The 22,781-nt window shown below is 52.1% G+C and overlaps 1 protein-coding gene across 2 annotated transcripts in view; it reads left to right on the forward strand.

Annotated features, from left to right (window-relative positions):
* The window catches only part of GRIK3 (glutamate ionotropic receptor kainate type subunit 3), a 196,611-nt gene that overhangs the window by 148,998 nt on the left and 24,832 nt on the right, over positions 1-22,781 (forward strand). For both annotated transcript variants that reach the window (XR_001516150.1, XM_015572874.1), the window contains exons 8-11: positions 2,106-2,213; positions 5,385-5,498; positions 13,404-13,607; positions 21,844-22,067. Coding sequence is in view for 1 of the 2 variants with exons in the window: in XM_015572874.1 (XP_015428360.1) it covers positions 2,106-2,213; positions 5,385-5,498; positions 13,404-13,607; positions 21,844-22,067 (650 nt within the window). In the remaining variant the exon portion in view is untranslated. The remainder of the gene's footprint in view (positions 1-2,105; positions 2,214-5,384; positions 5,499-13,403; positions 13,608-21,843; positions 22,068-22,781) is intronic.

Consider the following 22,781-nt stretch of genomic DNA (forward strand, 5'->3'; position numbering starts at 1 on the left):
TGGACCAAAGGGTCCCGGGTTCGATTCCGGCAAAAGGCACATGCCTTGGTTGCAGGCTCCTCCCCGGCTTGGGCCCTGGTCGGGGCTCGTGCAGGAGGCAACCAATCGATGTGTTTCTCTTACTTTGATGTTTCTCTATGTCTTTCCCTCTCTCTTCCACTCTCCCTAAAAATCCATGGGAAAATATCCTTGGGCGAGGAGTAACAACAAAAATCAACAACAACAAAACTTAGGAATTGTCTATTTCTGGAATTTTTCATCTAATATTTTGGGGCCGCGGGTAACTGAAACTGTGGAAAGCAAAACTGCAGATAAGTCAGGACTACTGTCTGTCAGGCCCTGTGCTAAGCACTTATTCACCTTTGAACGCCTGTGAAGTAGGTAATTTTCCCTTCCTGAAGCTCAGAGAGGGTAGAGTCCTAGCGCAAAGCCCACATTCTAACCTCTTGTTTGACAGACTCTGGGAGCCCCAGGGCTCCGGCTAATGTACCCATTTGCCTGCTGGGTGCTCATCAGGATGACTTTCTAGTGCCTTCGAGCTGCTCGGGGGCCTATGGATGCCCAAGAGTTTTCCTTTCAGATCAACAGATAGGCATCTGTGAACCCGTGAATTTGTGCGTCCAAGTGTGAGTGTAAGCAGGGTTTCAGCAGCCATTCAGCTGGGGAGAGGCTGGGCCTCTCTCGGAACCTGTAAGGGACCCTGGCCCTAGTGTGCAGTGACGAGCTCAGTGTAGCCAAGCAAGGACTCATAGTCAGACCTCCGCTCCCGTCCATGCTCTGGGCCCTCGGGGCGAGGCAGCCGCTGTGGGTTCCTCTCTCCCTGAAATCCCAGCTCACCTTTGTTCCCCAGGACTCCAGGGCGTATGGACTTGTTGTTCCCCAGACACAGAAAGCCACACATCCCAGCTTTTACCTGTGTGCCCGCTGCGTCCTAACCCCAAGGAGGAGGGAGAGGAGGAAACCCCTCCGCCTGAGGCAGGGGGGCCTGGGACCCTGCCTCCAGCTTGGCTCACCCTCTTCTCCACTCTGAGCTTGGGGCCCCTGTGGGGCTGCCTCCTCATCTGTAAAGCAGGCTCATCACCCCCAGGATTGCTGTGGAGGTGGCGTGGCGTGCACAGTGCGGAGCGCCGCGCGGAGCTAACTCTCGGGGCCCACACGTTCCCTGCGAAGGGCCAGATAGTAAATATTTAAGGCTTTGCAGGCCAGATGGTCTCTGTAGCAACTATCCAGCTCCGAAGGTGTAGCAAAAAAGCAGCCAACGACTATACATATCGGTGAACACATGTGCGAGGCCGTGAGCTAAGAAACTGTTTTCAAAAGAGGTATCGGGCAGGTGGTTTGCCCACCTCTGGTCTAGAAGATGACGCTCGTCTCAGTTCGGGTCCTGAACCTGCTCAGAACCGCTGTCTGCTTCTGTGTGAATGATGCTCATGAAAAACTACCATTTCATTCAGGCCTCAGGTTGTGCCGGACACCGTTTCACATATTTTATGGGACTCACTCATTTCACCCTCATTGCACTTTGGTGAGGTGGCTGCTATTGTTAGTTCCCTTTTATAGATGAAGAAACTGAGGCCGAGATTGCAATGAAAGGCCCAGGGTCACACAGCCAGTTGTGCTTGACTCTAGCATTCTGATGCCACAGGGTGGGGGCTGGGGTGGCTGGAGTGACCTTCTCCGTCTCCCTGGCTCTCTGGAGGCCACTACAAGAGTCTGGTCTCCCAGCCGACTTGGCCCTTGGCCTCTCTGCCTCTCAGCAGGTCTCGCCTGCCCTGCCCACCTGCCTCCCCGCCCCTCCCCGGGGATCTGACACGGGCTTCCCCTTCTCGTGGCTTCGAGGCGGGGGCTCCTGTGAGCGCGCCTGAGATCGATGTTGTACACGGGAAGGTGCAAATGTAAAGCTGGCTAAAGAGCATAATAGAATTTATGGAAATCGCTGGCTCGCACCACAGCCCGAGCAATGATGGAGGTGATTATTAATTAATCATGGTCTTGGGGGAACAGTATCAGTGCAAGGAGTAATTAAAATGAAGCATTGTACAGTTGTACCGAATGATGATTTATGAGCCCGAGGAATTGCCGCTCTGCCCTCTCCTCTCCGGCAGGCTCAATGGGAAGGATTAACTGGACGGATTGTTTTCAACAAAACCAGTGGCTTACGGACCGATTTCGATCTGGACATCATCAGTCTGAAGGAGGACGGCCTGGAGAAGGTGCGTGGGGCGCCAGAGCGGGAGGGGCGAGGCCCATCAGAGCCGCCACTTTAGGGTTGAACAGGACCCGGGGTGGCCTGTGCCTTGGCCCTTCAGAGAACACGAAGCCTTGGTCACATGAGGGATGCAGAACCCAGTGGCCTGGCCACGGCAGATACCCAAACCATTGGAGCAAGAGAGCAAGGGCCATCAGGGATGTTTAACGTAGAAAAGGGATAGAAGGCTCGTGGGGCAGACACTCTGACTCTAAGTCTCTGCAGGGCTGTGTGGGGCAGAGGGACAGACATAGCCTTGGGTAAGGGAAACTTTCTAAGGACCACAGGTGCCTGCCTGGGGAGTAGTGAGCTCACTGTCACTGGAGGCATTTAAGCAAAATTTAAGCAAAGCAATTGCTTGTCTGGGACACTGGAGGTGACTCCTACTCTTGCAGAGGGGTTGAAGCATGTGGTTTCTGGACTGCCCTAGGTTTCTGAGGCCAGTATGATTCCAGGGAGTTTGGACAAGAAAGGCAGGCCCGCCAGGGCCTGGGGACTCCCAGCTGATTGCCGTAGAAATGTCTGCAAAGGGGCCAGTTCTGATGCTGGGAATCTTCAGCACGTTCTGACATCAGGCTGCGGGACTGCGAAGTGGGATCTAACATTAGCCCCTGATTCTCAGTGTTCCCTGGACCTCGGGCCCGGAGCTCAGCCACACTCTCATCCTACTGCAGGCTGGTCCCTGGTAGCCCCAGGGCACCTCTCCAACCCTGGCAGTGGGGTGTGTAAAATGCAGGAGCAGAAGCCTGGAAGTCAGGGCCAGCTCTGGTGCCTGTGGGCCTGCAGGAGTCCCTGATTCCTCATCTCCCTGCCAGCCCTGGGTCAGGCCTCTTCCTCAGATTATTCTGACCCTCCGACTGGCTTTCTTTCCACCTCCCTCCTGAGCCCTCCAGCCATTCAAGTGTACACACAGGTGACGCTTCCCAACACACAGCTCTGCCCTGCTCTGAACCTGCCCATGCTCCCCAGTCCTGAGTCAGTAAGCTCCGCCCCTCTCCCAGCCTCTAAGGTTTTTGAAATGCCCCAGGCTTCCTCTGTAGGCCTGGTCTCCACTGTCCCCAACAGCACTCCCATGGTCCAGTCACATCCCCTCCCCCCTGCACCTCTGGCCTTCACCCCTGCCATCCACAGTCCTGGTGGCAGGAGTGGCCTCTGACTCCTGGGTTGTACCTTGTGGCCAAGGTTTACTCCATTCACTCCAGAGTTTCCCACACATTCACGGGGTCACTGTACTGGGGAGAGGTAGCCAGGGAAACGTCACCAGAACTCCGCGACTCTCTCATGCCGAATGTAGCATCTGTCCCTGAGGACGGGCTGTGGCCTCTGCTCCTCACATCTTCGAGGCCAGTTGATCATACAGAGCATATGAGCTCCCATTCAGCAGTCTTCCCGCTTCTATTCAAACTCTGCTGTGCTGGGGAGCTCCCTTCCTCCTCGGGCAGCACTATTGCAATATAGGATCCATCCAAGCAGCCATGTCATCTTTGCTCTCTCAGCCATCCATCTCTGAGGATAGCCTGAAATTCTAAGGATGGCATGCATGCCCCACTTCTCGCTCCTGTGCCAGCGGCTGGCATCAGTAACTGGTCATCAAAACCCCCTTTCCCAATGGGCCCACCACAGCGTCCTTCTACCCGCAACTGGCACAAGTTGGCCACAGCTGACACTGGAGAAGCACTCTCTGCTGCACCTGGACTGAGGTGGACCCGCAGAGGCTCCTGATCTCAGACTCCGGGCAAAGGCCCCTGCAGGCTGGGTCCTCCACGCCCCCACACCCCCCAGGCCTTACTGTCTCACATCCCCGTGGCAGCTGGTGTCTAGCAGGGCATGCCGTTGGAGCTCAATAGATGCTTCCTAGGGCACAGATTCCTGCTGTTTGGCCTCTAGACAGATGTTTGTTGAGCAGCCCCTGCACCCAGGCATGCTGCTAGGGCCCCTCATGCTGGGTTCGGGCCACTGGAGAGAAGAGCATCTTCCAGGCTGTCTCCTTGTCTCCTCTCCTCTTGCCCTGGGGGGTCTGCGAAGACAGATCCTGCCTGGAGAAGGCACTGAGCCCCCAACACAGCCACTCTGCCTCCCATACCGTCACTTCTGTGTGCTAAGCTGGGTCATAGCTGATCCAGCCAGCTCCAGCCAGTGGCTTTGGGAGGATTAAGGCAGAATTACCCGAGCATAATTACGCATCTCGCTGCTATCTTCCTGGCACAGCTCTCTTAATGGGATGTTTGCACTCAGCTTCTCTGTTTAATTGATTAAGTTTCTGAGGAACCCCCAGCTGGGCCAAGGACAGGGTGGACGTGCTGAAATCGCCCTTGAGAGAGAAGAGCTGAGATTGGGGCAGGGCAGGGCAGAGTTGGATCCAAAAGGACCTTTAAGAGGCCCTGGGCTTTAGAATGATTTGCAAACTTGATCTTCCCTTGCCTCCCTCGGGCTCAGGCCTGATAGCAACAAGGGCACTGTGTGGACAGAGATTAAGCTGCCTTGCCCAGGGTATCTGCCAATTTTGGAAATAAAACCACAAATCCCTGCAGCATCTAAGGCCCCCAGTGAGGGTCACACACTCTGTTCTGGCATCCCCCAAACAGCTACCAAGACCAGTCTCCTGCCCAGCCTGCCGTCCTGTATGTGACCCATGTCATTGTCCCTGCACTTGTTCCACAGGTACTATGAACATCTCCCTCCCTCGCTCCGGGTCCTGTCCTGGGCTCTGGAGCTGCCGCCGGGGCTGAGACCCAGTGAGAGAGCAGCTGGCTGCCTGGGTCTTCCAGGGAGGCCCACCAGGCTCCGAGTAACTGTCCCAGGGGAGGGTCTGACCTTGACCCTGACTTCCTCATGGCATCTGTTCCACCCAGGATGGTTCCCACTGAGTTCCCTCTGTGTCCACCTCTCCCTCTGCATCTCCCCTTCAGCTGTTAAGGGTTTGCCACCAAGGGGATGTGAGAGAATTCAGGAGACTCACCCACTGAGGGACCTGCTCCTGGGATGAGAGAGGCAGCAGGCAGTCAGAAAGGTTAGTTTCAAACATGTTAGCCATGGCCATGAAGAATGGGATCAGGATGATGGGCTTGTTGATGTGGGAACAGGATGGAGAAAATGAGGACTCAGCACCCTGTTCTCTGTCTGTCTGTCCATCCAGGTTGGGGTGTGGAGTCCTACCGAGGGACTCAATATCACAGAGGTCCCCAAAGGCCGAGGTCCTAATGTCACCGACTCTCTGACAAATCGGTCACTCGTCGTCACCACAGTGCTGGTAAGAGCTTGCAGCCCTTCAGGAGGGACTGTCTGGCCTGGGGGTGGGCTGGCCATCGGGGCTGGAGAGACCCCTCCATCGCCCACCCAGCATCGACAAGGCATCTCCTATGAAGCTGCTGGGGGGCTGGGAAATGGGAGGGTTACTAGAAAGTGGACACATTCAGGGTTGCTCGAAACAGCCCTCTGTGGGTGGTTGGAACACAGCAGCCCTGCTCAGGGCCACAGGCCAGAGGCCTCCTCCCAAAGCCAGAGCACTTGGCCCTCAAGCCTGCCTGAGACCTGGTGGCCAGGCCTGCAGAGGCCTGTGTGTTTACATCTCACCCACCCACTCCCTGAGCCCTGAAGTCTGAGTAGAAGGAGTGGAAGAAAGGAAGTTGACCTGATGTCTGAACCAGGACTCGGGTCTACCTCTTCCACCTCAGTCCCCTGAGCAAAGGCCCTCCCACTGGTCTCCCCTGCCCTATTGCTCTTGGCAACAGTCACTCTACCTGCCGTCCTCCCTCCATTCCCAGACTGAATAGTGCCACCTTCTGATCATTTCAACCCAAGGAGTGGCTTTGGGCATCTGCTGGGGTCTCTGTACTCTGGAGCTCAGCCTCTAGCGTGACCAGAGGCTCAGGACCCACCCTCTCAGGACACAGAACTGCTCTGGGGGCCCACACCGGGCCATGGTGGGGGGAGGCAGCCCAGGCACAGCCTGGTGGATTCTGACCAAAGAGCCTTTGAGGACAATTCTCGCTCTGGTCAGCTTCTCTTTATAATAAAGCCAGATGTTTACAAGGGCCATGTGGTAAGATCATTCTCTATAAAACAAACCAATAAAAGTGCTCTGTTTAGAGTGCATAGATACAGTAAGGCTGCACTCCATACTGGTCCTTCCACAGTGCTTGTGCAGGCTGGCCACACCCACCTCCCATCAGAGGCAGCTCAGCCCCACTGGATGGTGCTATGTCCTCCCTCTGGTGGGATTCACCTGCAATGTGCTTGGTAGCTGGGTGGTGTGTACCACAGAGCGGGAAAGGATGTAAACCCCATCCTCCCAGGAGGCCCAGTGAGCAGCAGACACCAGGGGTACCATCGGCTTCTAGGGAGCAATTGCGGCCTGTGGGTCTCAGTCCCGGTCTCCGGGGTTATGACTGAGAGGATCCATGTTAAGGTGACAGGGACCTAACAGGGGTTCTGGACAGGCCACTGAGCCAGAACGAGAGGACTGGGGAGACACCTACTCCCACCAATTTGGGGTGAGGCCCCCCTGGCATCTTCTTCTGACACCTGTATTTCCTGGCTGCCTGCCTTTACTGATCGACTTCTTGTTAACTAAAAAATATGTAAAAATTAGACTTTAAAACCAGTAAGTCCCAAGGTCTCATTAGGAACAGGGGAAATTTTGTTAAAAAGAAAAAATACACAAAACTCTAAAAGATTAAAAAGAGCAAAGAGATTAGAGTGAAAACTGATGAGCAATTAAAGGAATACTGATGTGGATAAAAATATAAAAAATAAAAGGAGATTGGAAAGAGAACAAAATAAAAAGGTTAAAAGGAAAATAGTAAAGAGAAAAATGAAAAGGAACGCTATCAAGGAAGATGAAAAGGGGAAATAAATAATTAACACTCCAGCTAGACATGGTAAGAAATGTAAATCCCGAATGTCAGGAAGCAAAAGGATAAAAGTGTGACAAAGCTAAAATATAAAAGGGTAAAAATGAAATAATAAGAAAGTGGTAAAAGATTAAAAGCAGAGCTGCATGGAACGTGAGCTATCAATAAATAAGGCTCTTTTCACACGACAAGATTAAAAAAGGTGAAACTAGTATTGCTTTGAGAAATTAGGAGAGGTGATAAATGAGCTAAGATGACTCAGGCTCAAAACAATATTCTAGCAAGCTGAGGGGCGCTACAGATAATACACCAAATGATGCAAGACCCACCTTGAAAGACACAGGGTTCTCTTATTAAAGTGGCAGCAGCCTGGTTTCAAGGGCAGAAGTCCCTTTGGCAAGGTGACGAGAGATTTTTCTACCCTAGCAGAGACCAAATCCAGCAGATGTCCCCGTTCTTCCCGAAGTTTCTTGGTCAGTACTCGAAGCTTCTTGCAAAGCTGCAGACCTACTTGTACTCAGCGGCTCACCAGAGGCCCCTCCCGCTTGCAGCATCCACTGGCTCCCAGGCTCCCAGGGACAAGGAAGGAGAGAAACCCCTCTTGGCCCACAGCCTGGACACAGCTCCATCGGTCCCACTGCCACTCATCCAGGCCAACATGAGCCCCCCAGCCCTTTGGGACAAGCAGTGTGAGCAGGATAGGGCCAAGACTGTGTGATGATGGTTAAGAGCCCAGAACTGTGGGTTTGAGTCCTGGCTTGACTGTTCACAAGCTCTGTGACCTGGAAAATCATTTAACCATCCTGTGCCTCAGTTTCCCAAATGGAAAAGAGTGGTGGTAATGATTGTACCTACTTCCTAGAGATGAGAGGAATAATGATTATTAAGTACAAATGGCACAGAGTGTGCACTAAGTGATAGCTGCTGTTGTTCTTAATTCATATTATTATTGAGTACAAATCCAGTCCCCAGGAGGCACAGGCTTAATACAGTATTCCACAGGGCTTTATGACGGGCAGAATGACAGTTCTAGAGAAAACCTCTGCTTCTGTCCCTGAGCCTCACTGCAGACTGACCCCTGACCACAGTCACAGAGGTTATCTCTAGCACAGGGTGCATTATAAACTTTGAACTTGCACTTGAATGCCTTCCAGACCCGGTGGGCATTCCCTGGCTCTCCATAGACCCCACCACTCTCTATTGTTTACATGTGGATGCCTCTTATCTAGTTGTTTCCTGACTGGCCCCAGAAGGCGAGGTCCTCATAGCTTTAGTCTCATAGCTCTAATCTCCTACCTAGAGGTAAAACTCCAGGTCCCAGCCACCACCTCATCCCCTGCCTTGGCCAACATCTGAGCTCCTGGCCCTGACACCACGATTATTCCCTAGCCCTGGCCCCGTGGCCTTGACCGCTCACATGTCTGCTGACCCAGATGTCCTTCCTCGGAGTCTTCCAAGAGACTGAGATGCCCACTCCCACACAAAGACTAGTCCGAAGACCTAGAGCTGGCCCAGACCTTCCAGAAAGTCTCAGTGTGGCTCACATGTCCCCGACCTGGAGTGCCCCGGGCTTGAGCTCTTTGGGGCAGCTGTGCCAGGTGTGGGCAGAGGCCCAGCCCTAGCTGCTCTGGCTGAAAACCCAGCCCTGTGCTTTGGCAGCCTGAAAACAGGGCCAGCATCACCCGCTGAGAGCACTGGGCCCCTGCCCTTCTGGAAGTGTGTTGCCAGGGCAACAATGCTTTGAGTGACAGGCAGGTAAACGCAAGAGTACAGGAAGATCCGACTGTTTGCCCCTCATGAACAGAGCTGGCCCTGAGACCTCTAGAATCTTGATGTGGCTGAAGGAAGCATCTCTGTGTGTGCTACCTTCTCCCTATCCGAGAGCCCAGGGTTAGTTGCTAGGGACACCTTAGCCTGGACACAGATGGGCAGAGCCCTGACCCCACCCTCTCTGGCCCCTCCTTGCTGCAGGCAGCCTTCCTCATTCCTGAGGCCAAAGCGGCTGCAGCAGGAGCCTGGAAGCCTGCCCTCCCGCCCGCTCCCTGCCCAGCCGCTGCCTCTGTCCTGGTTCAGCTCTTCCATGAATTCATGAAAAATTCATCCACCCAAACCTCAGCTCACACACTGCGAAAACACGCCCAACTCATTCCCGGGGCCCTGCTTTTGAAGGTTCAGTGTTCTTTTGGCTGCTGAAGTGAGCAGTCATGTCAGTATGCACATCAGCACGTGTGTGGGTATGGGACCGTATGCACGGGTGTCTGGATATGGGTGTCTGGTTACGGGTGTATGTGTGCCGTGTGCACATCATGACCCACATAGACTCAGTGGCCAGGCAGGCGGACTGTGGTCTCCAGCAACTGGAGAGAAGGAAGGCCGGGATGTGGGCTGGGAGAACCATCCCAGGCCAGGGACCACTCCAGGCTGCCCCCTGCAGCGAGGGCAGGACACCCAGTACTCTGTCCTGGTTTTAACAGGCAGAACCAAGGCCTTGGGTCCAGGGTCCTTGGCTTCTTTGTCCGAGCAGGGCTAGACAGACAGAATATTTGAGAATGTGGCATGTTTGTGCCAGTGGCATGGTGTGCACATCTGTGCACATTCTGTGTGGATAGTGTATGTACATGTGTGTGGATAGCACCTAAGTCAGAAAGGAGAGTGGGAACATAGTTGTTAGGCAGATGACCCCTGGATCCTCCCCCAAAGGCCCCTTTCTAACGCCACAGGTCCTGTCTCAGGGAGAAGCTTAGCACGGGGCCCGACTCTCACGTCGGTATAAGTGATCGGAGACAAACTAGACTAAGAGCCCTGGCAACGAAAAGTCAGAAAGGTTACTTTTCTGGACCTCCGTTTCCTGTGACTTGTTGAAGAGAAATATTACCCCTGCTCCTTTAGCCGTGCTCCCAAAGCAATAGGAGAGCGTGAAGTTATGAAATTGAGGGCACCTTCACCGAGCAATCGATTAGCAGCCCAGAGAGCTTGTGAATTGGCTGTCTGGACATTTGCAGTAATAAATTGTGAAATAGTCCATGAATAAGTAGTTGGCGGAGTTCAGAATTACCCCCTAGGAAATGTTGAGGTCTAGAGACACATTACCAAGGCGAGCACCATTTTAATGCTCTGGGCTTTGGCTGTTAAATATGTATGCCATCCGCAAAGCACTTCCCAAAATTAATGGCATTTTACAGCTGCTCCGAAGGCAGCGTATTTATATGGAGATATATAGATTGGGGGCTGTGGTGGCTTCACAAATGAAGTGCTAATTTTAGAGGATAGGGCAGGGAGGGGCAGGCGTGGAGAGAGGGTCAGGAAGTGAGCTACCTGGGGCCTTTCCCAAAATGGATTTCCGCTGCCAGCTATGATTTTTAACTTTCGGTGACATTGGGCATGCTCTCTAGGCTAGAAAGGTCACTGTGGTAACCGGCCACCCAGTACACAGACAGAAGGTAATAATTATATTAACAACTAGAGGCCAGATGCACGAAACTTGTGCAGGGGGCTTGACTCTCACAGCCTCGGAGGCTTGCCTTGGCCCTCGCAGCCCTGGCTTCATCTGGAAGGTCGTCCAGAAGGACGTTCGGCTGCTTGGTTCATTAGCATATTATGCTTTTATTATTATAGATAAAAATAATAATGGCAGCTTCCATTTGCCAGGCACTGTCCTAAGTGCTTTTCATAGTTTGACTCCTTTAATCCTCATTACAACCTGATACAGTAGGTTCTACTGTTATCCCCATTTTACAGAAGGAGGTGCATAGTGCCTGGGAATCTAGTGTGGTTGGTGACCCCCTGGGAAAAATGGCACTTTCTCTTCAGTTGTTTTCTGGGGCCAACAGTAGGGCCACCAGGTACGTGGGCCAGTTTGTTCACTGCGCAAGAGCATCTGACCAGAAGGATAAGTTGGGCCTGAAACCGGCCCCACCCCCATGCCAGGGTTCCAGACAGCACCTTCCCTGAGACTGATTAGCACAAAAGGTGACGTGTGCACTAGCCAACGTCGCCTTTCCTCCAGGTAGCCCCAGCACCGTCTCCCGTACCTGCACCTTCTCCACACCCCTGGATTTCGTTCTCCAATCTTGTGGTCTGCCCACTTCGTTGGAGTGTGGAGACAGACAGCACCGAGGTTGAGCGTGGCGCCTCGCCAAAGGACCCAGCTTCCACCGGATTAGACTGAGAAGTAGTTTTCTCAGAATCCCTGGAGAGACAGGAACCTCTTGGGGACTCAGACACTCCCCAGCTCTTTCTCTGAAGCATCCCAAAGGACTCTTGAAATCTAGAGTAAATCAGTCACGGGGTGGGGTGGGGTTTGAAAGGCAGTGTGGCCGGGAACCCAGGCCAGAGGATCAAGCCCACCTGTAACAGCGGAGCCTGGCAAGAGGTTGCTGGTGGGTTTCTGCACCCAAGGGCCTCCGATGAGGGTCTTTGCCTGAGCCTTTCATTGCTGACCCCACTCCAGAGGCCCACATGTCAGAGGCATGGCCACACCAGTTGAGAGAATAATGAGATACCTGCATATCACGTGTGTGCCCTTCTTGTGGGCTTGTGTTCATAAGTTTTTTCAATACAAATGCATTCTTTCAGCTAGTGGGCTAGTGAGGAATATCACCCATCAGCTGAAGGTTTGGGGCACTCCGACATTTGGGGGTGCCGAGATGGCTTTGGAGAAGGTTAAGGCTTAGAAAGAAGCTGGAAGATTGGAACGGAATCCCATCAGACTGCAGTTCAACTCCTGGGCAACCTTGGGCAACTTATTGACCTTCTCTGGGCCTCAGTTTCCTTATCTATCAAATGCGGACACTGTCATCTACCTTGTAAGATTGTGAGGCTTAAATCAAACAGCCTGAGAAAGAGTTGAAATTAGTGCGTGGTGTATGTACAGGAGGAAGATTGAGACATGTTGAGTTTGCTAAGCGTTCAGCTTATTCACCACAGACTCCGGATGGAGATGTGTAAGTGAAGCTGGGCAGGTGGGACCAGCAGAAACAAACTTGCATGGAAGACTGGACTCTGGGACACTGTATGGTCCTGGATTCCGACACGTCAGATCCCACAGTTCCTCACTCTGTGTCTCTCAGACTGGATGAGGTCAATAGCTACTTCCCACTATTTTCCCTGCCTCTTCTCCCTGTTATTCTTGGCAGGGCTGCCAAGGGGTTGTTTCTAAGTGAGAAACCAGAGCCATGCCCTGTTCAAAGCCCTTCACTGACTCCCCATCACCAGGGAGGGAGGGAGCCTGACATGGGACAGCTTGTCACCTGTGCTCTGGCCCCATAGCTACCTTCCGAGGACCCCTGCCCTCCGGGGAGAGACCCCTTGGGACTCAGGGCCTCTGACACGATGCGGTGGCTAAGAGCTCAGGCTCTGCGGTTGCACCAACCTGAGTTCAGGTCCTCTCTCTAGAGGACGGCTGAGCTCACCTATCACTCATCCTAGTGAATTCACCTTCTGCACCTATAAAACAGGATTGTGAGTACCGACTCCAAAAGGTTGAAATCAAGGTTAAATGAGGCAATATCAGCTACTGCCTTTTGAGCCTCCTGCTCTGCTGGGCCCCCTCCTAGGCCCTCCACCAACACTATCTCATTTGTTGATTTACGAGTGCCCCACACGTCAACAAACAAATGCAAGCTATCGCGGTTATCAGGAGTCACTCACCTGGCAGACCCGGACTCTGGGGACTGAGATCCTTGGAAAGAGAGCGGTATCAGGGAGCATGTAGATCTAATCTTTTAAATGGGAGCTGGGAGAGACAGCAGGGGAGATGCCTGATGACAGCAGTGTGCACACTTGAGCCAGCGTCAGAATCCCCAGAGGGCTTCTTACAACATAGGTCGCCAGCCCCGGCCCCGCCCCGAGTGTCTGGGTCAGTGGTCTGGGTGGGGCCTGTGAATGTGTAATTCTGAGAAGCTCCCAGGTGATGGTGATGCTGCTGGTCTAGGGACCACACTCGGAACCACTGGCCTGTGTTGTGGGAGACAGAGCGTGTGACCCACAACCAGACAGTTTGGAGTTCAAATACCTAGTCCACTGCTTCCTAGCTCTGCAACCATTGGACAGTTAATCAGTAAATACCACCTGAGCCCCCTCGTCTTGCCAGGGATACCCGTAGGTGGCCATCCGGAAGGCACAACATCGGCTCTCAGGAAATGTCCTTTTCCTCCCTGACTTAGCAGGCCTCCATCTAAGCCGCCCAGAGGAATCTGTTAAAACACAGGAGCAGAGGTTTCAGCCCAAGCTCTCCAGCCCCAGCAGCCGGCCTCCCCCAACCCACTCAGCCTTCCTCAGCTCCTCTCCTGTCTGCCCTGCAGGAGGAGCCCTTTGTCATGTTCCGGAAGTCTGACAGGACCCTGTTTGGGAATGACCGGTTCGAGGGCTACTGCATTGACCTGCTCAAGGAACTGGCCCACATCCTGGGCTTCTCCTACGAGATCCGGCTGGTGGAGGACGGCAAGTACGGGGCGCAGGACGACAAGGGCCAGTGGAACGGCATGATCAAGGAGCTCATTGACCATGTAAGTGGGGCTGAGGACCCCTGGAAGGCTTGGCCAAGTCCCGTTGGCACATCAGGGTGGGGCATCTGGCAGACGAGGGCCCTGGGGGCAGGAGAGATGGAGTCACAGGCTGTGGGGAGGGAGGAGTGAGGAACTCCCTCTGGCCTGCCTTGTTCATGCTCCCAACTCCCAGATACTCCCCTCCATGTAAGCACACACACACCAGCCCATCCCACTCAGAGCCATTCCCACCAGAGTCTTTGATGAGCTGCCTTCTGTTCCTTTAAGAGCTACCAAAGGATGTCCCAGCCATGTGGGTGAGCTGGCATGCAGAGCACCTCCCCAAACCCTGGATGCCGAGACAGATCCTTCACTGTCCTGAGTGACTTTGGGTCCAGTGGGCAGACGGGTGGTCCAGGAAGCCAAGGACTGGGATGAAGGGATGAGCAAGGCTCAGCTGGGAGGTACCAAGGAGTCAGATTCATACTCAGTCTGAGATGGGAGAGGACCCAGGGGAACAAGGAGCAGCAGCAACAGACGGAACTTTTGAGAGAGGAGTGAGCAGGTGGTGGGAGGGCACTGGGTTTGTGGGACACTGGGGGGAAGATGAAGAAAATACAGTTTAGGGGCACCACAGTCAGGGGAGTCAGGAGGCCCTCAGTTCAAATCCCGTTTCTTCATTCGTTGGCTATATAAACAGGAATGTCACTGGACTTCTCCAGTGGCTTCCTTCTCTGTCAATAGGTGTAATCCTCCCTCCTCATAGAATTGTTGATACAGGGCATGAAGTACTAGGTGCAGGGCCTGCCCACAGCCAGCCCTCAGCACACACATCGCCATGGTTAGGAGCCCAGGCTGTGGACCTCTGGGCCAAGGTTCAAGTCCTGGCTTTACCAGTTGATAGATGAGCAACAGGTAAGTTCATCAACATCACTGAGCCTCAATTTGTTCACTTCCTAAAGGGAGTAATCAGTAACTACCGTAGCTCCTACAGTTGTTGCGGCAATAAATGAGGCACCACTTATACAGGCTCACCTGGCACATACATCACCTGCCTTCCAGCTCAGGGCCCTCCACTCTCCAGAAGCGTTCTCGATCAAAGGCCTGCTAAGGAAGGCAAGAACCTGACCTGTACTAAACCCCTTGTGTTCCTTCTCTCCTTTATCCTGACATGGCAGTGAGGTAGGGACTGTTGCCACCATCCCTGGTACAGACCGGGAAGCTGAGGCAGAGGGAGGTGAAGGCCCCACAGTAACCCGTCTTTGGAGGCCCTCCACCTCCGAAGCCCTGTGCTCTGACCTCTGCAGAGAGCCGGGGCAGAGAGAGGCTCATGCAGTTGGTCTTTGCAACGTGAAAAGTACCAGCCAAAGGGATTCTTCTCACTGTGCCTCTCAGGGCAGGGCAGGCAGCAACAGGGCCTCATTAGTCTTCCTGCACCTGTTGGAGGGGCTGCCACATGGGGACCTTGGAGGTTGGAGCAGGGCGGGAGGATGTGGGTTGGGGCTGGAGCTCAGAGCAAGAAGGCTCTGGCAGAGCGTGACCATTTCCTGGGCCCCAGGAAGTAACCCCCAGGGAAGGCCTGATGGGAGAGGCTAATGGTAGAGAACATGAACTCCACTGGGCTTGATTCCCACTCTGCCACTTATTAGCTGTGTGTTCCTGGACAAGTTCCTTAACCTCTCTGTGCCTCAGTTTCCTCCTCTGTACAATGGGAGTGATAATAATAGAACCTCCCGCCAGAAGGCTGCTGTGAGGACCAAGTTCACACATAGTTGGCACTGTGTCAGTACTTGCTCTTATTTTTTTTATTTTTTTTTTTACTGAGGCTGGGGAGGGGGCTTCAGGAAGTCCCATGATCTCCCTGAGCTCATGACCTAACTCACTGAGAGTAACCTTACCTGCCCTGCCTTCTTCCCAGCTGGTTGTGCTGCTCCTCAGAGACAACTGCCAGGGAAGCAGCTCCCGGGTTGTGGAATTCAGTCTAAACGGAAGGGTGTGGTGTTGTCACCTTTGTTAGTAATAACTAATTATTATGGAAATTAGTCAGCAGGGCCCAGAGGCATCTCCATTGTGGAGCCCCATACACTTGTGAGCAGGGCTGCGGAGTGGGGGGCTTCCACTGGTTCCGAGCCTGCTGTTTGCAGAGGTGAGCTGGGCAGGGGAGGAAGTCAGATCACATGGAGGGGAAGCCACATGCGGAAGCGAGCAGGGCAGAGGCCGGTCTTGTCACCACAATCTCCAGCAGTCAGAGAGCTCTGAAGAGCTGTTTGCAAGCGGGTGGGTCAGAAAATCCCGCAGCAGCCAGACCTTCCCAAGTTGACCCTTGGCTGGAGAAAGAAGGAGGCCTCATCCATGGCCCCCGGGCAGCCCCGTCTCCATAGAGGCCATAGGCTCTGATGGGACATGCAGGTGACCTTGTTAAACCAGAGTCCCTACAACTGATGAGTCCATTAATCCTAGCTTGGTGCCAATTTTAATATCACCATAACCATTTATTAGTGTCGTCAGATAATTAGTCTTCTCAGTAGCTCATAGAAAACGTGGTAAAGGCTCGGCAATATTATTACTTTCTTATTAGGGATCTGATCGTAGACGTAAAAATGATGAATGCTAACTTTGCAAGGATCTGCCCCAGAGGCCCATTCCGAGGCCCTGGGTGGAGCCTCCGACCAGCAGGACTTAAGAAGTCCTTCCCTGACACCCTGCTCACCTCTGCCCCATGCCACATGGCCTCCCAGGAGCCAGGGTTGTGGAGGAAGATGGGGCACCTGGAGAGTGCCCCCAAACACACTCGCCTTCCCCCAAACCACCTCCAACTCTGGGATCAACAAATGCGATCACCCCATCCATCACTCCATCTCTCTCTCTCCCTCTCTCTCTCTCATCATCATCATCATCATCATCATCATCACTGGTGTCAGGACACGACCCCATCACCCATTATTATGTCTTCTACCTTGAAACCAGGAACCGGATCCAAGTCCTGGCCCGCATGCATTGGTGTTGGAAGGGTTCTCAAACCCCTGTTTGTGTGGCCAGGAAAGGCTCTGCCAAGCCTCCTCCTTCAGGCTGGGGCAATGCACTTTGAAGCAAGGCATGCTGGGAGCTCACCTGGGGCAGGTCAGAATCCTGAATGGGACAGGGCATTTGAGGGTAGGGAATATGGATGGACTGCAAAGGTGGACTCTTATTGGCAGCCAGATTGATCAGAGCTCTGGAGAAGCTGAGGATCTGCCTGAGGATGACCAGTAAGCAGGTGAGGAATTCAGGAAGGCCTTGGCCGCATTGAGGTTCACCAAAGAACTGTCAGCTGCTAGAGACCAGCCTGGGAAAGGCCTGAAAAGAGCCTGGCAGGGGTGAAGGTTCAGACAACCAAGTTCAAGAAAAGACAAGGTGCAAGGTAGCAATAGAGCTTCAGGGGTGAAGGAGGTATTGGAGGGAAACTGAGGTCAGAGAGAGCCCCCAGACCACGCTTACACTCCTGAGGCTCATCTGTCCCTTCATTCATTCCACAAAACTTCGAGGAGCAAAGTCTCAGCCTGGGCTCCTAGAGGGCAGAGCTGGAGGCATAGGCTCAGATGCCACTGCTTAGTAACGGGGTGTGATGTGGGCAGAGAGTGACAGGCAGGAAAGTGGAGCAGGAGGGAGGGGAAGCCAATATGAGGACACATTACTGAGCCATTGCCACTGAGTACAACTAATGGCTAGATCCACAAGTCTGCGCCCCAGAAAAGCCTTGCAAAATGTGTCTCAGGACCATCTCTTGGAGTGAGGGGAACAGGCTTATTAACTGACTCCTGACTCCCATGCATTTCTGGGCTTGGCATGGAGGCATGGGAGCCAATCGGGACCCTACAGCAGTGTCCCTGGGAAGTCATGGGGACAAGAAGGGCCCAGGTGGCAGGAGGTGAGATGCTGTCAGCTTGCACCTGTGTGAGGTTAGTCACAGCAGGAAGGTCTGTTCCAAGCACCCGTGCCATACCAGACCTGGACGGTGACTAGAGATGCGGGAGTAACTGAATCAATGGAACATGCTGACCTTCTGCCAGGACTCAGGAATCAGCCATTCTCCGAGGCCTGGGAAAGACACAGGCTTCATTCCTCACCATCAGGAATCCAGGAGGTCTGTGTGTTAACCGCAGGCAATGACCCCTCGGTCAACACTTAGGAATTTTCTAGCACCTGTACCCATCTCTTTAGATATATATGGGCTGTTCCGAAGTTGTCAGTGGCTACAGTGCTGATGGGTAAGTGTGGTGATTGGCTGGTGGGTCATCAGCAGACACCACCTGTGATTCAGTGTCCCCACCCCCGAAAACTGCCATGTGGCAGACCATGCAGTAAGCTCCTAAACCTCCAGTGTTCCCATTGATCAAGTTATTCATTTATTCAATAAATTTATTAAGTTAGGTCTCATGCCAGGTGCTGTGAATACACAGCAGTGCCGGGAGCCAGTCCATCCTTGCTGTTTCAAGAGACCTGGCATATATGGCATACTGTTCTTAATATGTTTGCTCACCTTCTTGGCGCTGTGTTTTAACCAAGGTCACCTCTCTGAGAAAGGTTGTTTCCCCAGGTAGGGATTTCCCCCTGAAGTTAGGGAGGGAATAAAACCCCTTAACTAAGGGCCAGGCGGGTAATTAATCACTTTAACTATGAACAATCATGCTTAAGCTACATAATCTTTACTCCCTGGAATGGAGATAAGAAACGCCCTAACCTTTGGAATAGAGATTGTGACACTCTAGTGGAGGAAACAGATAATAATCCATGAACATGTGGAGAGATGCAACTATTAAGCCAGAGTAAGTGTTCTGAGAGAGGAACATGGTCAAGTGAGAGAGACACGGGCAGGAGGGGTCAACAAATCACCCTCAGGACCAATGAATGTGTTGAAAAGTCAGAGTTTGAAGGTTATTCAAGGATGTGATTACTATAAATATGAAAGCAAAGACCTTGGACCTTCTTTGAGCCTTAGTTTCCCCTCCATAAAAAATTTGGGGTTGGAGTAGATATTCTCGAAGTTCTCCTGTCCAGCTCTGACATCCTATGGTTTTATGAATCATCCTCAAAGAAAACGTGCATGAGTGGGAGGAACCTGCCAAGATTGGGCCTTTCATTCTGCGTAATGAACTGAAACGGCAAAGGCTTGACATCTGCTCTGCTCTTTCAGGAGAACTTGAACAAAATAATGCCTTTTTCAGGGGAAAAGCACAAATGGTGAAATGTAGTGTTTCTCGCCTTAAACAAAACTGAAGTGGAGAACACCGGCCTTCTTGAAGCTAAAAGGAGAACACTCATTAGAATTCCCCATGAAGAAGGTCAGGTTGACCAGTTGTCTTGCTGCTGTAGGCAAAGAATACCAAAGATGTCCCCACTCCTTAACCCCATTATAGCAGAAAGGAGAAAGGCTGGTGGGGACAATCTGATTGGTTCTTGAGGAAGAAAGAGGGCCTGTGGCCCTATGATTGGCTTCCTTGTCAATCCTGAAAAATTTCTAGTCGATGGAACAAGCCCTGGCTGCAAACACCTTGATCCCCCCAGTAACTAATGCTCTCATTCAACTTGCCGCCAAAAGCCAAAGGAACATTTGCCTCCATTGACCTTCAAGTTCTTCCCAAGAATCCACTGCAAGCACCAGGGGCCAGTCCCAGAGAGCAGTTCCAAATGCATTCTGAACAATGGTGATGACTTTGGGTTCATAACAGAGCCTCCCCAAAAGCATTGTGTTTTGAAGGGAAAAGTTTCGGGGAGGCCAACTTTGAGAATCAAAAGCCCACTTCAACCCTGTTATGCCAACATTATAGAGGATCCTAGAACTTCAAGATTAAAAGGGACTCTCTAGGGTGCCAGGCTCCATTCCCACCCTACTCAGAGTCCTATCCTCATGCCCCAAAAGGGTCTCCCTCTACCAGAAGCTCCATAAGAGCAGGGGCTGGGTCTCTTGCTCACCTCTGCATGCCAGGCTGGTGCACAGTAGGTCTTGAGCAAATACATATCAGTCCCTCTGCACCATCCCAGATAGCTCTCTCTTTTGTTGTGCTCCTCAACTGAGAGGGCTCCAGGGAACTGGGGTGCCTGTTTCTTCTTATCTCTGCCTTAAGAGCTAAGCAAGTTCTTAGCCCACACACTCAGAAATGTACAAAAGAAATGTCCTGTGTAAGCAATCCTTTGTAATAGGCTCCTCCTCCCTAGCTTTCCCAGGTTCTGAGGTTCATTGAATCCTTGTGCTCCAAGTGTCAATAGTTGGGTGTGAGGATGCTGTTAGAAGGAGAAATACTGGAGTAAGCAACATCATGAAGCGTTTCCCACCGTCCCCAGACTTGGACATGCGCAGAAACATTTAGAAGCTGGGGTTCCACCCATATTAGTCCTCTCCTCTTTGCAGTCTGATTTCAACTTGGTTCCTGGTTTCTATTCTAGGATTAGTGAAGTCAGAGATAGTTGTTAACAGCTGCCATTTAGTAAACAATTTGATTAGTGTCTACTTCCCTCTCTGCCTGTATTCCCCAATGCTTGGTGGATCTGATAAATAATGGATGGATGGATGGATGAATCTGGACCAAGCCAGTGGTTAGCTGCCTAGGGGCATTGCCTTGGGACAGAGTCTCAGAGGTATCCTCCTGTCAGCTTAGCAAAAGGGTCTTTAGTGCTGGTCTTTAGGACCCCAGCCTCCCTTTCTGTCCTGCCCCATCAGAGGAAGGAAAGTGATAAGTTGGTTCACATTCTAATGTGTAAATATCCACAGGGACCTAAGGAGTAACCCCTCAGAGGGAAACATTATTAATTAACAAATAGTACAGAGGCTGAGATGGGGATTAAAAATTGAGAAGTGGAAAAAGTGTATCAGCTACAGTCCCAACTGTGCTTAGAAACTCACAGGTAAATAAGCAGATAAGACAAAAAGTCACATGGCCACACATCCTGCTATTCAAACTGAGTAGGCTAGGATCTTACCACAGGACAGAGCAAAACTCGTGGGAGTTTAGAATTGGAGGCTATCAGGGAGGGCTTCTTGGAAGAGGGAGCATGTGCAAAGGGATATGGAAAGTGGTAAAAGGCCGCAGGAGAGGGCCTTCTCGACAAGGCACAGTGTATGTGCAAAGCATAGATGTGGTCAACAGGAAGCAATTAAATGGGGCCTCATTTAGAAATAGAGCAGTGGGGTAAGGCTGGACAGAAAGGAATAAAGGATTATAGACTTTTAATTAGGAAAAGCTCAGACCCAAAAAATAGAGCTTTAGTTATTTCCTTCAATAAAATTGTGATGGGCTAAGATTTATCAATATCTGAGCATTTCTAGCCTCCCCTCCCTCCCCCCTCCTTTCTTTCTCTGCTCTCATCCCTCCCCTCCCTAATTAAAGGGGGCTCTGGATTTGCCTGTTTATTTTGTTTCCTACCTTCCCCCTCCAAAGAAGGTCCTGTTTTTGCCTAACTGGTTTGGGGGACTTTTAGAATATATGGAATATCTAGAGTGTTGTGAAGCGATCAAGAAGTGGGCAGGAACCTTGGCCATTGGTGCTCAGTGGTTGGAGCATCAGTCCTCACACCAAAGGGTCGTGGGTTTAATACCCATCTAAGGCATGTACCTGCATTGCAAGTTCAATCCCCAGCCCCAGCCAGGGCATGTGCCAGAGGGAACCAATCAATGTGTCTCTTTCACATCAATGTTTCCCTCTCTCTCCCGCTTCAACCCTCCCTCCCTCCCTTCCTTCCACTCTCCCTAAAACTTCAACCTTCCCTTCCTCCCTCCCTCCCTTCCACTCTGCCTAAAAATCAGTGGATAAAATATCCTTGGGTGAGAATTAACCAAAAGAAAAAGAGTGGATAGGAGAGGAAAACATTTAGACAAGGGTTGTTGTGGATTTCGTGTCCTCTCCATGATGTTTGAAAGTCACAAATAAGGAACATGAGTGATCTTTAAATGTTTTTAGGTATGAACTGTATTTATTTGACAAAGCGCCGTTTTCAGACTAGAGCACATGGTTATTGCTTTGATAGGGCTCCATTCTCTGCACGTTTATGCCGCTGTCCTTTTCCTCAAGGTCATGAGCTCTCGGAGAACAGGGTTAAGTTTAGCATTGTCTCCCCAGCACCCTGAGAATGGCCTGGCCCAGCAGAAGGGTTCGCAAACATTGACACTAAAGAGTGGTTAAGTAATCCAGGACTTAGGCAACTGACTCCACTCCAAGGAGTGTTCTATCCCCTGTCAGTGAGAGGCGTTGTTCATTGTCTGTCTCTCTCTCTCTCACTGCAGAAGGCGGACCTGGCCGTGGCCCCCCTGACCATCACCCATGTGCGCGAGAAGGCCATTGACTTCTCCAAGCCCTTCATGACGCTCGGTGTCAGCATCCTCTATCGCAAGCCCAACGGCACCAACCCCAGTGTCTTCTCCTTCCTCAACCCCCTGTCCCCTGACATCTGGATGTATGTGCTGCTCGCCTACCTGGGTGTCAGCTGTGTCCTCTTTGTCATCGCCAGGTAAGGGCAATGCCATGGCCAGAGCTCTGGCCCGAGGTTGGAGGTTTAGGGAGCCACACACGTCTCCACTCATCTACTGCTAATGCATGCTCCTCTCTCCTCCCCTAAAGCTCAGATCCCTTTATGACCATCGGGGAATATGCCATGGCCCCCAAGCTTGAATCCCCCGTCCTTACCCTGCTCTGTGTGTATGACTCTGAGAAGCAGCTCTTACACCCCAGGCCCTATGAGCAGGCTTAGAGAGGCGAACTCACTGCTCTGAGCATGAATCATCTGGGCCAGGCACCCAGTCCTGCAGACCCAGGTGCATTGGGTGGCCCTGCAGGCGGCTTGACACTTGAAAAATAGGACTGTGTCCATTGAACCCACAACAGCAGGGGAAACAGTACCACACAGATGCACACGCATGCACTCATGCAGAAACATGCATGCTCACCTGTCTGTAAGACACACTAGCAACAACTTGCACATTTGGTTGTTCAAATGGAAGATGCTAGGACATCCTTGTGGTCGATGGTAGAAGGAGATAACAAGGGACGCGTTGAGCTCCGTGTTTACCGAGCATCTAGTGTTTGCCAAGCACCGTGCTCTGTCCGTTACAGCCATTATATTAGTTACTTCTCACAGCCTCTGAGGAAGAGGAGACATCTGAGGCTCAGAAAAGCTCATACTCGCCAAAGTCATCCCAGCAATAAGTGAACTCGGGTCCCCAAG

Source organism: Myotis davidii, unplaced genomic scaffold, assembly GCF_000327345.1.
Source record: "Myotis davidii unplaced genomic scaffold, ASM32734v1 scaffold88, whole genome shotgun sequence".
In the NCBI taxonomy this organism is placed as follows: Eukaryota; Metazoa; Chordata; class Mammalia; order Chiroptera; family Vespertilionidae; genus Myotis; species Myotis davidii.